General features: G+C 37.8%; 1 protein-coding gene across 14 annotated transcripts in view; it reads right to left on the bottom strand.

Moving 5' to 3' along the window:
- The window catches only part of PARD3 (par-3 family cell polarity regulator), a 633,307-nt gene that overhangs the window by 208,085 nt on the left and 408,935 nt on the right, over positions 1-16,287 (bottom strand). For 6 of the 14 annotated variants that reach the window (XM_040645256.1, XM_040645263.1, XM_040645257.1 and 3 more), the window contains 3 exons: positions 10,341-10,530; positions 5,165-5,316; positions 4,066-4,110 (listed from right to left, as the gene is read on the bottom strand). In XM_040645256.1, the coding sequence (XP_040501190.1) occupies positions 4,066-4,110; positions 5,165-5,316; positions 10,341-10,530 (387 nt within the window). The remainder of the gene's footprint in view (positions 1-4,065; positions 4,111-5,164; positions 5,317-10,340; positions 10,531-16,287) is intronic. The other 8 variants (XM_040645262.1, XM_040645264.1, XM_040645266.1 and 5 more) reach the window with 4 other exon arrangements.

The following is a 16,287-nucleotide window of genomic DNA, read 5'->3' as shown; positions in this document are numbered from 1 at the left end:
ACAAGTAGTACCAAGCTTCAGAAGGCAATCAAAACGGATTTCTTCAAGCAAGGAAGACAGCCTCATCCGTCACCGCCCAACCCGGCCCTCAGAGACAGATGAAGTCTGCCTCTCGATGACCGAAATGCCAGCTTTGTACCACCACCAGGGCAACCCAGCTTTAGAACTAGCTTGTCACTGACACTGTTAAAAAGACAGGTACAAAAAAAAGGGAAAGTAGGGGAGAGCAGGTCGTGTATCTGTACGTGGGGTCGTCAGCCCACATGTTAATCAATAATTAAGGCACAGCCTTGATATGTTATCACCTAGAAGGCAAATAATTATGGCATGGGCTTTGCATGGCTCGGGGTAGAAAACAATAAAAGTTACTAAACTGAGAGTCAACAAGAATTATCTTTTTAAGATCCACTTACATTACATCTTTCACCTAATTTTCACAATGGGGTAGCAGTTTTTGTTAGAATAAATATGTCAAAAATGTAACACAGGCAGAAAGGCAGACAGGTGATTCTAATGAAGAAATAATATTCCATCAATTATCGTGCTTGGGAGAAAAAGATGATTTATTGAACTTTCTCAGTGCAGGACTGTATATATTTGATTGTTTTATGACAAAAAATTCCCATGAAATGTTTCTTTCTAGGATGATCAATCTTACTTTTTCTCTTGATAGCACTACAATTTTTGACAAGTTCATGTTCTAAATACCCATAAAAGTCATGTCACAGGAAGGGAAATGAAGTTTGTTCCAGAACTAAACAAAAAGTAAGAAATCAAGGAGTCAAAGAGAACAGGAAAAGATCACTCGTAGGCAGGGACATTTACTTTATATTTCCTAGAATTAGCACAGGGAAGGTCTTTTTCCAAATAACTTATGCATATCAATTTTCATAACCTACCAGTTGCATTTGCATCTATAAACACTTATCGGGCAAATATTTGGCACTTTTTTGGGAGCATAAAGGACATGTGTATGTATATATGCATGTGTGTCTATTCATATCTATCTATATTTCTCCAATAAAGATTTCATGCTTCCAGTAAAGATTTTCATAAAAACATCACTTAGGTATATTGTTTTTCTTTATGAAAAGTTAGCTGAGATTTGACTTAATATACTCATAGCACTAAACATTTTAATAATGAAATCCAGAAATAGCATAAGTATTTATTAAAATAAGTGTATGTCTATATATACATGCATATAAATATTTATATACATATACATAAATATATATATATGTATGTATGTATTAAGACACATACAGGCAAATCTGGTGAAAAAACAATGATGAAAATATAAATAAGCAATAGATACTTTGTAAGCATAATTTAAGACTATCTACTCTTCTCTCTGAAATTATAACACTGTAGTATAACATTTTGGCCATCATGTGTACTGTGTATATAGGAAATCGATGAATTACTGCCTCTATATTTATGGATGGTTGAAAATCCTCAGAGTAAAAAGTTATACAAAAAGTCAAAATTTATAATTTGTGAATCTATAAGAGGGATCAGTCAACCACAGGCCTAACCTGGAATGTCCATTTGTTCATATATATTCGGTGGCTGCTTTCATGCTACATCAGAATGAAGTAATTGTTACAGGGACTGTTCGGTCTGCAAGGCCTACGTTGTTTACTATCTGGTCCTTTACAGAAAGAGACTTCTAATTTGTAACATGGACATGATACATTGCAGTATGATGTTTGTCAAAGAAACTTTAACAAAGATTTTGTTAAGTAATACGTTAAGATTCTTGAATGAGGGTTACTGAGAACCCTGACATAATAAGCTTAGCATTTACTAGGGATGAAAATTAAAAATGCCTTTCTCTATACAAAGTATGGGCAAAAATTAGTCTTAGTTACACACACACACACAAATCAACGTCTTTTAATTTTAAAATAATATTCTAAAGCTCTTTATAAATCAGGTCATTAGGATACTTTGCTTATTTTTTATATTCAAAGATTAAACTGTTAGAAACCCAATCCAGAAACCCAATTCTCTTCTTATCCTCTCTTTTCTTTCACAAAGAAAATTTACCCCCCAAATGTCAAAAAAGACCCTTAAATCCACAAATAAAGGGGAAAATCGTAATCATACTATTTTCCCTAGGCCTATTTTTCTACTACCTACTAATACCTCTCTTGCCGAAAAAAAGTAGAGGATGTCTTTTGCAAGGGCAAAGGGAAATGGAATTCAATTTTCATTATGAAAGGCTTATGGCTAGACAGATGATCTGTGCTGAGTGCCTCTGTGGTTCTACCAAAAACCTTTGGACTGACCTGTAAAATCATGATCATCTTAGCAATTCAAGTGAACTCAAGAAAGAAAAATAACTGAAAATCTGTTCACTGTCCGTTATTTCAACGTGGAAAAGATCTAGTTTAGCCATTTTATTCATGTAGATTTTAAACCAATAGACCAAAAAAAAAAAAAAAAAAAGGTACTGTGGTGTCTATGTAATGATTTTGTGTCCCAAGGTCTTCTAGCTTACTCTGGTAGGATCGATGGCACATAGTGGGGGAAATAAAAGAGAACAGGAAAAGCTTTTTTTTTTTTTTACCTAGACCCAACATTTTAAAACACAATAAAAACAAAAGATGGAATTAGATAATAAAATCTGTCTTCTCTCCACGAAAGTTATTTTATGTGTTCAATTAAACTCTGGATATCATCATTATTACTTTTTAATTGCACTAATGCTCTTTTCCTTTTAGTAAAAGTGAGTTGGTCAAATTAAATATTTTCCTGACTTTACCTGACTGGCATAGTTTATGAAGTCATGTTCTTTAACCTAAGAAGTTCGAGTTGGCTTTTGTGAACATTAACTTGGACAGGGCTCACTTCTTTAAAAGTACTGAATGCTATTAACTCCAGAACTTATTAGTAATTTACATTTATGAACTATCGAATAGTTTTCCTTTAGCCCTTTTACAGAATTTCAGTGAATTTCACGTTTGATCAGAGAAATAACTACATAATAATGGCTGAAGCTATAGTTAATTGCCTTCCACTACAGTTAATCTTATGATTTATTGGATATAATTTTTACAATCTATCTTTTACTCTACAGAATGTGAAAACTCCAACCACGTCCACACTAATCTTTACATATGTATATAGATACACATTTCTCAAGCAGGCTAAAACTAATTACTACTGCAGGTTAAAAAGGTGAATTGAAGCTAATTAGTGCTAAGTGATGTGACTACATCATATTGGATCTAGAATAATTAAAACACTATTCCAAACTTATAATAATAAATCATAAATGTGCCATTGTACAAAGCACATTATTTTAATTACACATGAAGACTTTTCTGTGATTATTTTTATAAAATAACATAAAACGTAAATTCTAATACAATGAAAAACCCAGTTCAATATAATCTATTGATGCCACATAATGATCTAGGCAGCATTTCAGAAGCAAGCCCTAATGAGTTAAAAAAAAAACAACCAAAAAACTTTAAAATAGGTTCGCAGCGTCAAGACAAGGAGCTGTGTGCATTATATAGTCTAACTCAACGTCAGACAACTATGAGCTAATTCTTGCATCTGAAGAAGAACTAAGGTTTTCCGAGCAAATAAAGATAGCAACATTGGACACTGTCCTTCAGTGAAAACGACTTATGTTTATGCTATTATCCTTCAAATCAAAATCACCACTTTGAGGATCACTGTTTGGACGTCAAGCTAGGCATCTAACAAACGACTGAGACGCTTAACAGTCTACTAGGAGGATCCTGTTTTCAGGATTTGCATTTGTATTTAGTTGTGACAAAACACCTCTACACAAATACTATTAAACTCCAGGTTGTTTTAACATCTTTGAAACACTGAATTATATTTGCACTTAGTATGCGCTACACTGGTAAATTCCTTCTAACAGAAAATCTTTCTTCTCTTGTACAGTTTGATTTCCTACAATAAAAACACCCATGCAAGACTGGACTATTTAGGTTTACATGCAATATGATTGGCAGCTCTATAATTATGATCAGCTCCTTGGACCACAGTTTCTATGGCAACGGCCTAACTGTCCATTCTTACCTGCTTTCAGGTCATCCACTGTACTGAGTTTAGTCTCGTCAGCTACTGTTAAAAGGTAAATGTATACTGGTTAGCGCAGTTAGTCCCCACAGCCCAACGTGCTTCAACCATTTCCGGATCTTTTCAGTTAGGTGATCATTCTTAGGTACTATTTCATGCAAATAATATGAAACATCAAGCAAACATTCATAATCAAAAAAGGGGGGGGAAAGCAGTGTCTCCATGCAAAATGCCAGTCATTTCATTTCACAGACACGTGTGTTATTTATAAGTTAGCATATCATAATTAGCCAAGGCAACGCATCGCCAAATTTTTCTTTTATGCATGTGATAAATTAATGCTTTTAGTCTTGAAGTACACAGCCACCAGAGAACAGCATAAATAAGTTACAGCTGATTAACAAAGGATTTGTAAATCATTTGATCAGTTTATAGATATAATTAATTATTTTACTTTTTTGTTTGCTTTTTTGGTGGATTTTGATTTAAAAAGAGACACTACCTGATTGGTGTTTGATTGAACAACTATGGTTATTTTTTCCTCCCATTTGCTTCCAAATACTTTCTACAACAAATATTCTCTCAAATTATTACTTCAATTACATGCCTTAATTATCAACACATAAGAGTTTCTGTTAAGTAAACCTTAAAGAATAGCAGTGAAACAAAGATATCATGAAGTAACCAAATTCTACACATGGATTGAGATAATGGTTTCTCTCCAAAACTACTTCTTCTAGTTCAAGAATCCCATAGCCAACCAAATACTATTTCAAAAAATTGGTTTTTAACAGCCAAAATGTTAAAACATTTCATCTTTTCAAATAAAGATGCAGGAATATAGCATGATATGCATGTGTTTGTTTCTTTTATCATCAGGAAACATATATATTAACATATTGCACATATGTAAACATGCCACTTACGAGAAATATGGTTATCGCAAACTCAGAGAAAAACTAATTTTTGCCAAATTGCCACATTTCACATTTATTTTCTCTATTGCTTAAAGTAAACAGACATGTGTTTGGGACTATTAATTTTAATCTGAAAGCATCTAAACCTTATTTAGATAAAGATTCATGGAGATTGTACTCACTACCTAAATCCATGCTTTTTGATTTTCGCGTTTTAACGAAATCCAATTGACTGGCATCTGAAAATTGCTTTGTGCGTTTTTCTGACATACTCTGGCGTCCAAATCCTTCTCGTTGAAAAGCAAGAACTGGATCAACATCTGGACTCAAAGAGCTGGTGTGAAGAGAAAGATAAACATAAAAACATTTACTAAAAATAGAGGACATCCAACTTCAGGAAAGATCATATATACCTGTGTGTATGAAGGTATGCATATGTGTATGCCTAGAAATGCTTCAACTAACATAAATACAGTCCATTAAAAAAAAAAAAAAACAACTGTGGCTGAATAGGAAGTGATAGGAAAATACAAAATTAATTTATATTTAGAGTAACTCTTTCTCCATGTGAGTTCTCTCCTGCTCTCTTTCCTTCAGCTTCTTCACTCTGTTCTCCTATCCGTTATTATTTCTAAGTGATTATCAACGATAACGCTGATGCTGGTGCTGGGGTGGCTCAGGCGGTTAGGCTTCTGACTCTCAGGGTCCTGAGATCAAGTCCTGCATTGGGCTCTGTGCTCAGCAGGGAGTTTGCCTGTCCTTCTCCCTCTGCACTACTCCCCGTCCCCACTCACATGGGCTTGTCCTAAAATAAATAAATAAAATCTGATCTTTTTTTAAAAAGATAAGGCTGATGTCTTTTAGACACTGGGAGGATTGAATATTTGAGGAAAACTTTCGTATACGAATACAAATATTGGCAGCAAACAAGGGACTGTATGAATTGCAATCAAATAGAAGTTTCAAAAAGAATTTGTCTGGTCTTTGTATGTATCCTCTATCCTGTGTTTCAGAAAAGAGAAAAACACCGTTGTGGCATGTAGGTTCACGAGGCTGTGGTTTCTCCGCAATATTTATTCAACTGAGAAGAAACCAACTCAACACATCTTTATTAGAACCTATTCTGATTAACGTGTTGTGCTGGGGACCAAAGTTAAAAAAATAAAAACAAAACGATCTCTGTTCTCTATAAGTGCCTAACGAAAAATACTACACCAAGAGCACCAAGCCGATGCTGTGGATGCAGAGATGGGAGAACGATCAGTACTGAAGGGAGGCAGAAAAAGCACGACTAAGCCCAGAAGACATTTGATTTCGGTGACACCGACACAGTCATTCAAGCAGAGAAGAAGCCCATGGCAAATCCTCGGTAACAGGATACAGCTGGAAGAGTTTTCCCAGTGGACGTGGCAAGGGATGACACAGAGTCACTCCTATCTGTAAAAATCTGTGAACACTTTGAAGAGTACTGCTACGTGCTCTGAGCACAGTTCATACAGTAAGGTTGTCTGTGTGCTGGGCACACTGAGTAAATACATAGCTCTCCTGGGTCAGCACCCAGCCACCTTCCCCACCCGGCCACGTAGCAGAAAATGCCTCCACAGCAAGCTAAACATACTAGAAGGTGAGGGGCTGCTTCCGCCATGTCAGCTGGGTTGATGATAGCCTTCCTCATGCTTCTGATGGAAGCAAGCTTCTCTACCCTGTATGGCCGTAGACAATTACCATCCATACTGGTAAAGGAGAGTGATCTGGTCTGGATATCCATCAAAAATGTAGCTGCAGTTTACTGTGCGTGAAATGATAGCTGGCTCTGAGAGAAGAGCTAAAGCAAAAATTGTAAAAAGAAAGACATCAAGCGAAATGCTTCGCCCTCAGGTTAAGTGACCTGAAATGTGTCGGGCCCACGTGTATTAATATGCTCGATTAACAGAATAGCGGCCTCACCCATCTGACAAGGCCAGTAAGAGAATTCAAGGACATAATGTGAAAGCCCTTTGTACACTGCAAACCACCATACAAAGTAAGTTACTATTACCCACAAAGACTGTCTATTGCAAATAATCAACGTAATACAAATTACGATAACAGAAATAGGGTCCTCAAAAACCATACGGGGNGGGGGGGTGCCTCGATGGCGCAGTCATTAAGCGTCTGCCTTCGGCTCAGGGCGTGATCCTGGCGTTCTGGGATCGAGCCCCGCATCAGGCTCCTCCACTGGGGGCCTGCTTCTTCCTCTCCCACTCCCCCCGCTTGTGTTCCCTCTCTCGCTGTCTCTCTCTCTCTCTGCCAAATAAATAAATAAATAAAATCTTTAAAAAGCAAAAAAAAACAAAAACCACACAGGGGAACTGAACACTCCTTCCCGATCTTTCCTGCCAAGTACGGAGCAGGGCCCCTGGAATGAGACAAGGTAGGTGCCCACGACTCCACATTTAAGGAAGCACTCACTCTCACGGTCATGCAAGTTCAGGGTCCACACCTAAGAGTGACTTCCTCCTTATATTTTGCATCCTGGGCACCTGGCTTGCCTCCCCCTTGTCCTGGTCCAGGTGCTGAGAAGAGAGAGGCTGTATCCCACGGGCACTGGGAACTCAGCCCAGAGCCAGAACAACTTTATGTGGTAAAACTCTACGTTATGCCTAATAAACGGTCTTTTCTCTGCATTCTATAGTCAGTCGTTTCATTTTTAACACACCGTGTTTTTTCTGTAAAACTTTGAATTCATTTTTGAAATCTTCGGGCCCCTTCACATACTGCTAAGCTTGCATGCTGTGTACATATGAATGTGTGCATCCATGTATTTACAGCTACAGCCTGTGTTGTACACACAATTACATACTGCTTATGCATATTTCTTAAATTTGTATATGCTTGCATATTATGTTTATGTAGTAGTGTTCAGATACGACTATACTTAATATTAAGCTTGTAACTTCCACATACACCCCAGTTGAAAACTACAGTCCCAGAAGTGAAAACTAAAAACCCGTATGATAAGAAAACTAAAAACCCGTATGATAAGAACTATGACCCAATTTTGCAACAGCAAACTCTAAATTACATATTTTCAATAAGAACAATTCTTTCATCTGTTGAAAGCTGATCTCTTCAGTCACTCTGCTCATGAAATATACTTTTAATAGAAATGATTGGTAAGAGCCTTTTCAAAGAAATATAAATTGTTGGTGCCAATGTTATCCGAAAACCACATACTGGCATATTTTTTAAGCTAATATCATATCCTTGGGATTATGTTGCCACTAAGATTAGAATCTGCTGTTTTACCTTGTTTCTCCTTAAAAACATTGCTAACGTTCCCTAAATCAATTAATGGATTGAAAAAAGTATACTCTATTCGTTAACAGAAGTTTAGCCATTTGACATATTTACCTCCCACAACTGTGTAGTGAACTGTAAACGTACACAATTTAAAATGTCAAATGAGTTTGTAAGTTAATAAGTCTTAAAATAACTAAATATTCTTAAACCATGACATAATTAATTCTTCCCTATCAATATACCCATTAAACTAATTTCAGACACAATAAACAGTATACTGAATACTTAACAAGTTCGATTGCAAAACTGACAGCTGATTCTTTAAAGAATGTAACCATACCCTGACCCCCAATGTTATTAAAATTCCAGTTATTAATCCTGTCTTATTGCCCTTTTGTTTTCATAACATTTTCATCAAGGATTAGGGAGATATTGTCAGGCTGAAAAAGCTTACATTTTCTGCTGTGATTCGGAACAGCTGCCATTCTTGTTTGGATAACCCCTTCATTCATATTCTTTTCCTTGCTCCACATTCCCCACAGCAAAATCACGCAAGTCCTCCCCACTGTATCAATGCCCTCAGGGAAATTAATGCCACAATCTATTCCTGCTAGTTACTTACTTATTTTCACCAATACAGTACTTTAGAAGGCCCTGAACAGATCTATTCCTATGGCCACCTTCACAATCCCCATCACGGTGGAGATTCAAAGGCTTTTGTCCCCGAGTTGAATACTGCCAATATCTAAGCCTTACTTTCCCTGTTGTTGCTTTCTCTCTCAGAAAGAGATACAAACTGCAGCAGTGAATGGAACAGCATCTGCGGATTTCAAATGGGATTTTACTTTATATTGTACTTTCCCCCCGTATGTTGAGCCAAAAACCTCATTCACGGATACGCTATTATCATGCAGGCTGGAGTGTAGCTCTTTTTTAAATCCTGTGTTTTCAATAAGAGAATTTTTTAAAAAAGAAAAAGAAGGAAAGAAAAGGCAAGACAGAGATGGACTTTTCAAGGATCCAAATAACAGGTAAGACTATTCCAAGAAAACATCTGCAGAACTCCTAGGTACACGTGCTGGATGTTTGTGTGGTTTTGTAAGGAGTGGGGGAAGAGGGCTGGGGAGAGGTGACTCTGCTAAAATGACCACTAAAATGTTAACACAAATCAACAATGGGCCCCCAGACTCCTCCGCTCTAATACCGAATGTTGACACAAGTCTGGGTAAGAGTAGAAAAGAGAACGGGTAAGTGGTGAAGGAACAATGCTGTAACATTTAAATATCATTTCGCTGATGTATTCACGGAACACCCCCAGAGAAAGGGCAATAAGAAAATTCTGGTATAATGCTTCACGTGGCTTATGTTAATTATCACTACAACTTCACAAGGTCATCCCTGGGAGGGACTTGCCTTTTGGCTTATGGATGTGTGTAATTACGAGGCATGCAAATTACAGCACACATCCACACTCAGGGGCCACGCACTGGCTCAATTATATCAAATGCTTTTTTCTGTTTTGGAAGATTTGGGGGAAAGAAACAGCAATAGGCTGCCCCAAAAGTCACAATGTTAGAAGCAAGTGGGAAGCATTTTAAATGGCAGGAGTACAGCACTCTGAACGAACCAACCAACCTTTAAAAAGCCTCCTCCCACTCCAAGAACATAGCAGCTATGCATTTGACCAAAGTCATCTGTTATAAACTTTCAGTCACCTCAGAGATTGGCTTAGCACTGACTTAATAAAAAAAAAAAAAAATTCATCAAATTAAAACATCTAAAATAACAGCGGAGCTTTACGAATGAGTAGGTCTTTCTGGTGAATGGTAGTTCTGTCGTAGATTTGGCTGAGTTGGGAAGTACAGCCCTGGACACGCTAAAACAACGGGGCAAGTTTATGGGGTGGAGGGGAATCTTTTATTAAAAGAGTGATAATTAAGAGTATTAAGACCATGAAAACAGAACACGGCCATAAAACAAATGTGATTAACTGTGCTTAATGACAGACCGTTTAAAAATAAAATGAAGGTGATAGCAATTAAGGAAATGTGTTCCAAGCCCGGAGTGCGATCTTACCAGTCTGCTGAATCACTGATTGCAGACTTCGCCCACGTGCCAGTGTCCGTTGTCATGAAGCCCACGTCATCATGGGAGCTGGCGGATGACTGGTCAGACAGATGTGGAGGAAGCACTGGCAGCCTGTCATCTTCTATAATGACAGTGTCATCTTGGGGCATGTTCACCGTAGGGGACAGCTGGTATTTACCTGCCCGGTGGAAAAAAAAGGTAGAGAAATGCTAGATGTAGATCTAAGATATCTATGCGTATGAATCGTAATACTTTACAGCAGTAGAAAAAGTCTAAATTTCCAAACATCTGCTCAATCTGGTGGAACAAAATAGAATGAAGGAAATTCATTTTTCACAAAAAAAATGGCCAGTGGAGGCTCGAGTGTGTTTCCTTCTCTGACACGGCAGCTCTGTAGCTCTTGGCATAGTGTTCAATTTCACTGGATTCAGGTTTCCTAAAGCCACAGATGATCTCCAGAACGTCCTCTAACGTGAAAATGCTACACAGAATCTAAGTTGTGAAGGTCCTTTGAAAAATGTTACCAGGAAATTTATAGAGAAGTCCTGCAGACTTGCATCAATGATTCACCCACTCTTTGCTGGGCACATACTGTGTATCAAGGATGTAAGACAGACTTAAATCTCTGCCCCCAAATAGCTCACACCCTAGGGAAAGAGACAGACATACAAACAGTGATCACTGATTGGTGGTGTGAAGGACGTGCTAAAAGGACTGTGGCCTTCACTGGGGCTGGTAATTGCCTGGGTGGCTGGAGGCAGAGGACGCTGGGGATCCTTACAAAAGTTAACCTCACGGCTGGGCTTTGAATGATGAATATGATCTTTTCTGGTAGGAGAAATGATGACATTGATTTTACACATTGGCAACAACATCAATAAATTCGTGATGGAGAAAAGCTCCTGGTACGTTCAGGTGACACTTCAAAGATGAGTACCTGCAGAATCGAGACCTCGCAGGCAGGTGGCGGAAGTGATCTTGAAAAGGCAGGGTCTAACTGAGCAAAGGTTTTCAGGCCAAGGCAGTGGGGGCTGTACATTTTCACTTATTCAATTCGGATATAACGCTCTTGGTAAGGAGAGACTCACAACTGTCTATACCGATGAGCTTCTTTCGGGGAAATCTGCTCAGGTGCATGGATCAGCATGACAGACGTTTGTATTTCTTGGGAGAAAATCATCATTCAGGCCCTGAATCCTTAAAGATAAAGCTGGGGTCCAAACGATGCCATGTTCCTCCCCAAAACATCCATACTTCTTCTGGCTTCCTCCTCAAATTTTGTGCCATACTTCTGAGTAAGACCTCACTGGACAAGGCTTTGGTCCAAGTGGATACATCAAGAGAGTCCATGCTCACAGAAACACACATCAGGGTATGATGTAGACCCACTGGCCTGGCTCTCCTGAGAGAGCCAGAATCGACAATTTCCCCATCACCTTACAGCAGGATGGGAAAAGTCTCATTTTAAGTCCAATATTCAAATCTGGTAAGCCAGCTCCACTGGCTCCTACCCAAATAAAACGGATTGCTGTCCTTTCCCTACACTAGAACCATTTTACACTTTACACAGGGTGCTCTTTCCCTTTATTATAAACCACTTTTTAAAATAGCACCACAGCAACATGTGGAGAGTTTTTAACATTTTAACATCAGGCTTAAGATCTAATTTTTAAAATAAACATTCATAAGAATGTGCAAGTGATGACTTTTTGTTTTAACACCATTTTGACAATTATGGGATGGCATATATAGGCTAGAAGGACTTCTAAAATACATATTATTCTAGACATTCAACAAAAGAACAAAAATTAAGTTGATATGTATCTTTTGAGGACAACCCACAAAAGAAGACGTGCTAGACGTTTCGAATACGTTCATTATTTAGCACCAACTACTCTATTATGGAAATACTATATGTTCACTGAAACATCAACACAGCATTTTATCAAGAAAAACACTCTATTTTGATTTGAAATGCATTCATTTTGACAAACTGTGAAAACTAGCAACTTTTTATGAATGCTCATGATTATAAAGCAAATCAAATTTAGCTTGTTTCCCTCTCCTGAATTCAAATTATTTGTTTACTACAACTTGAGTGTGAGGACTTCAGTACAGAAAGACAGAAATCTGTCTAAAAAATTATCATTCGTAAATAAGGCTGGACATCCTAGAACTATCACCAAAAGAAATATTTCCTTCTCAAGTCATACTTTTTTGCCCAAAAAGTGTACAGAATGACAAAACCAGAGTTAGCCCTGACAGCTCGCCACTGACAAGGCACGTGTCACAGCATTAAATGCCAAGTCCTCACAAAGGCAAAATTTACTGGAAGGAAAAATTACAATATAATTATAGTGCACTCGCTTTTAAACACAAAAACGAAAACTCTTGGGTTTCCACAATATATTCTGAGAGACGGCCTAATAAGCAATATGGAACATTGAATCGTTCTTCATATGACAATCCTTTTTTTGTAATATACTGTGTTGAGTAGAAATATTGTACCTTAAGTGATGCAAAATTTTATATATAAATGGTAAGAAATTATCCTAATAGTAAGAAAACAATTGGTTTTTCCTCTCACAAATGATTCTAGGGGCTAATATTTCAAAAGATTTGAGAATTCACATTTTTCATCAGCTTCCCAACTTACAGTTTTCGAATCTGGATGCAGGGATATATTGGGAGTAACGGACAACTAAATTATCTCACTCTATGTTCTACCAAACTCCACCTAGACAATACCTCTTAATGATGTGTGCGGTACCCGGCACATCGTAAACATGAAACCTGCCAATGGCCACCTGAGAAGTCTTTGATCTGTTTTTTGATGGATAAATATTCCTCCTTCCTCAACTAGTTAACTGACAAACTACAAACTAAAATTTAAACCAGTCAATATCTCACAGAGGAGTGAAACAATGAGATACGAAATGATTGTTTTACTAAACATTTATTCATTGGTACATTTACATAGAAGGCAATACCATGCATGACACTAGAAACAGATGAAAACTTTCCCAGTGATTTGACTCACAATAAAAATAACATTAATGTTCTAGTTCTCAATGTTGAATTTCTAACAAGATAAAAATATGCTGAGCATAATTATTTTTTAACTCACCACAAATGTCTGACTATAAAAACTACTGAGGTTAAACTCTAAAACGAATACACCAGATTCTGGTTTTGCCTTAAACAGAAAATTTCTTCAGATGAAAATTTGGGGGAAAAAAAATTAAGGTCCCATGTTCCAAAATGTCAACTTGTGATGTATTTTAGTGAACATGTTGGTTAAATTAACCATGCCTGTTATTGTTTTATGAATATTAGTTAAGACGGTTCAGCAATTTAGGAGATAACATTTTTTTAAGTCTTTTACCATGAAGAAATCCTAGGTAGGCTCTCTAGAGATTTCTTTTTGATGACTATTCAGGATTAAAACCCATGATTAGTGGCAAGTAGGCCCATACAGAAATCTTGCCTTGGTCATAACTCTCGCTGACCCGACCAAAACCTAGGGAGACCGATCCAGGTTGAAGTAATGTGGGACTCATGACTCAGGAAAATATACATCCCAAGTGGTTCAGGAACACAGAAACCTTATGGCTTCAGACTCATCACTGAACTTCTCTGGTCCCTAATTCCTCTGAACAGAAGACAATTCAGCTGGAGTAAATGATCTCTAAGGCTGTTTTCAAAGATGAGCTTTTTTGATTTTTAGAACACAGTGGCTGCCAGAACACAACAGATTCTGGAGACGGTCTAATGCCTTCTGCTTAAAGATATGGATAAACCGACGTTAATGAAGAATGGATGTCACTAATACTTATTGTGTGGTCTCAGTATTCCCTAGAGAGGGCTACTTTTAGAAACAGGAAATAACCAAAAACAACACAAAACAAAAAAATCGCCACGGGATCTTGTGACAATGTTCCTTTATCTGTTAAGTGGAAGAGCGCGGCTGATGACCCCTGACATCCTGCCAAGTCTTACATCTCTTCCTTTTTTGATTTATTTTTTAGAAGCTTTTCTCCTGAGATACGTTCCCATAGAAATGAGTTAGAAAGCCTCCAAGCTCCTTCTGGCCTAGAGTCTCACAGGAGGGTTTTTCTAGGTGAAAATTCACCCTGTTTGCATACAGTGAGTCATTTCTTAAAGTAATCAGCTGGAATTTCAATACAAAGGTCTGTCTGAAACAGAGCAGATCAAAAGTAAATACCATCCCCTCCACTAGTGTCTACGTAAGAGTTACTCTAAATGTACAGAAGACAATCAGCAAGCAAACAAGATCTACCTGAGAGATTCCCATGTACCTAGATACTGTGCAAATCAACAAATACTAGTGCGATAGATTTCTGCTAACGGAAATTCAGTGCTCTATTATCTTATATTCGGTACCCTGTTTTGGTATTTTGTTGTAAGCTAAGACCCTTTGCAGGACTTTAGGTAGGAACTGACTTAGCAAACTGTTTGTTTCTTAGGGCCACTGATAATGGAATAGGGACTGATGAAGACCTGAGTTCTCGAATTTGTAAAATTCAAGAGAGATCGGGTTAAGCATATCCATTTCTCAGGGCAAAACTATAAAGGATCCCTAGTTTCCAGTAGAATATGTAAAAAACTCTGTTGAGAAAATATCCAAATCGTTCAACATTAACTTGGCCTACTGACAAAGGGTAGAGAGTCTTTCACCGCGCCCCCCCCAAGGGCACGCACAGTACATCACAAAGTACAGAGTTGGGAGGGAAGTTGCTGCCCAGGGGAAAGCATCTGTAGTCTTAAAAGTCCATTACATCTCTAGAGGAGGGAAGGGAAAACAACAATAATGCAAATGGAAGTGGACTGACGAAGCCACAGCTAACAAAATCAGGGCAACAGACTAGGAAGAAAATGAAGGAATCCTCAACCCATTATATACAGCACTTCAAAAGGTCACTAGGTGAATTTGGGGGTTTTTTGGTTTTTTTAGTTTTAGTTTTTCAGCCTTCCTCTGAAGCATCAGGGATTGGAGGCAGGACGCAGGTTACAGGAACTGGTGGACCAATGGTCTGATTCAGTATGGCAAGTCCTATGTTCCTATAATAAAGGGGAAATTACAGCGTATCACTTTGTATCCACACAGATCCAGGGACACATGCATGCTCTTTCTCTCTCAAGGGGTCTGAATTTTCATTAATGAAAAAAGTATTTAACAAAGATATAGCTTTACACCAAAACCAAGAAAGTATGGAAAATGCAACGGCAGGAAAGAGAACGATCATTAAGAAGCAAAGACCAGTGCGGTGATCTCTGTGCACTGCGTGTCACCTAACGGGTGCACAACGGTTTTAGCATCCTTCCCCTGCTTCCTTTTATGCCAAGCAGGCAAAAAGAAAACTACTGACGAAGTAAAACCAGAGGGCTGGCAGGTCTAAGTCCTACGTGCAACAAAATAAGGAATTGAGAATTTAGCAACTTTTCCAAACTAGAAAGCTAGAAGGACCAAAGGAAGGCCAGAAAATTCTACTAGTCATGTTTACATGTTTTTCCTGTCATGCCCAGGAGAGAGTTCTTTGTAGGCAGAAATCGTATCTCACTCATTTTTGTATCTACGGCAAGAGTGCGTACACAAACGTCTTGTCAATAGCAGACTTTCCATAAACGTCCACTGACGAGTGAAATAAATTCTTGTTCCAATGAAGCTTCATAATGGAAACTTGAATTGTATTAAATCTTCATTAAATGTTTCAAAATGGCGTTAAATTTAGGGTTTTACTTTCGAGCCTTGCAAAACACACCAGCAATAAAAGTGTTTTATGTCAGGTGCGGTTTTAATCAAAACAGCTTCTTATGTGTTAAATTTGAAAACTCTCACAAGTTAATCCCAAGATGAGCAACTCAGGAAATCCAAGCACTCCTGTGGCAAAGCAAGTCTTTATTAACTGGGTCT

The sequence above is a fragment of the Ursus maritimus genome, unplaced genomic scaffold (genome assembly GCF_017311325.1).
Source record: "Ursus maritimus isolate PB19 unplaced genomic scaffold, ASM1731132v1 scaffold_31, whole genome shotgun sequence".
Taxonomy (NCBI): domain Eukaryota; kingdom Metazoa; phylum Chordata; class Mammalia; order Carnivora; family Ursidae; genus Ursus; species Ursus maritimus.
The sequence above is the reverse complement of the archived record's forward strand: the minus strand, read 5'-3'. Positions and strand labels throughout refer to the sequence as shown.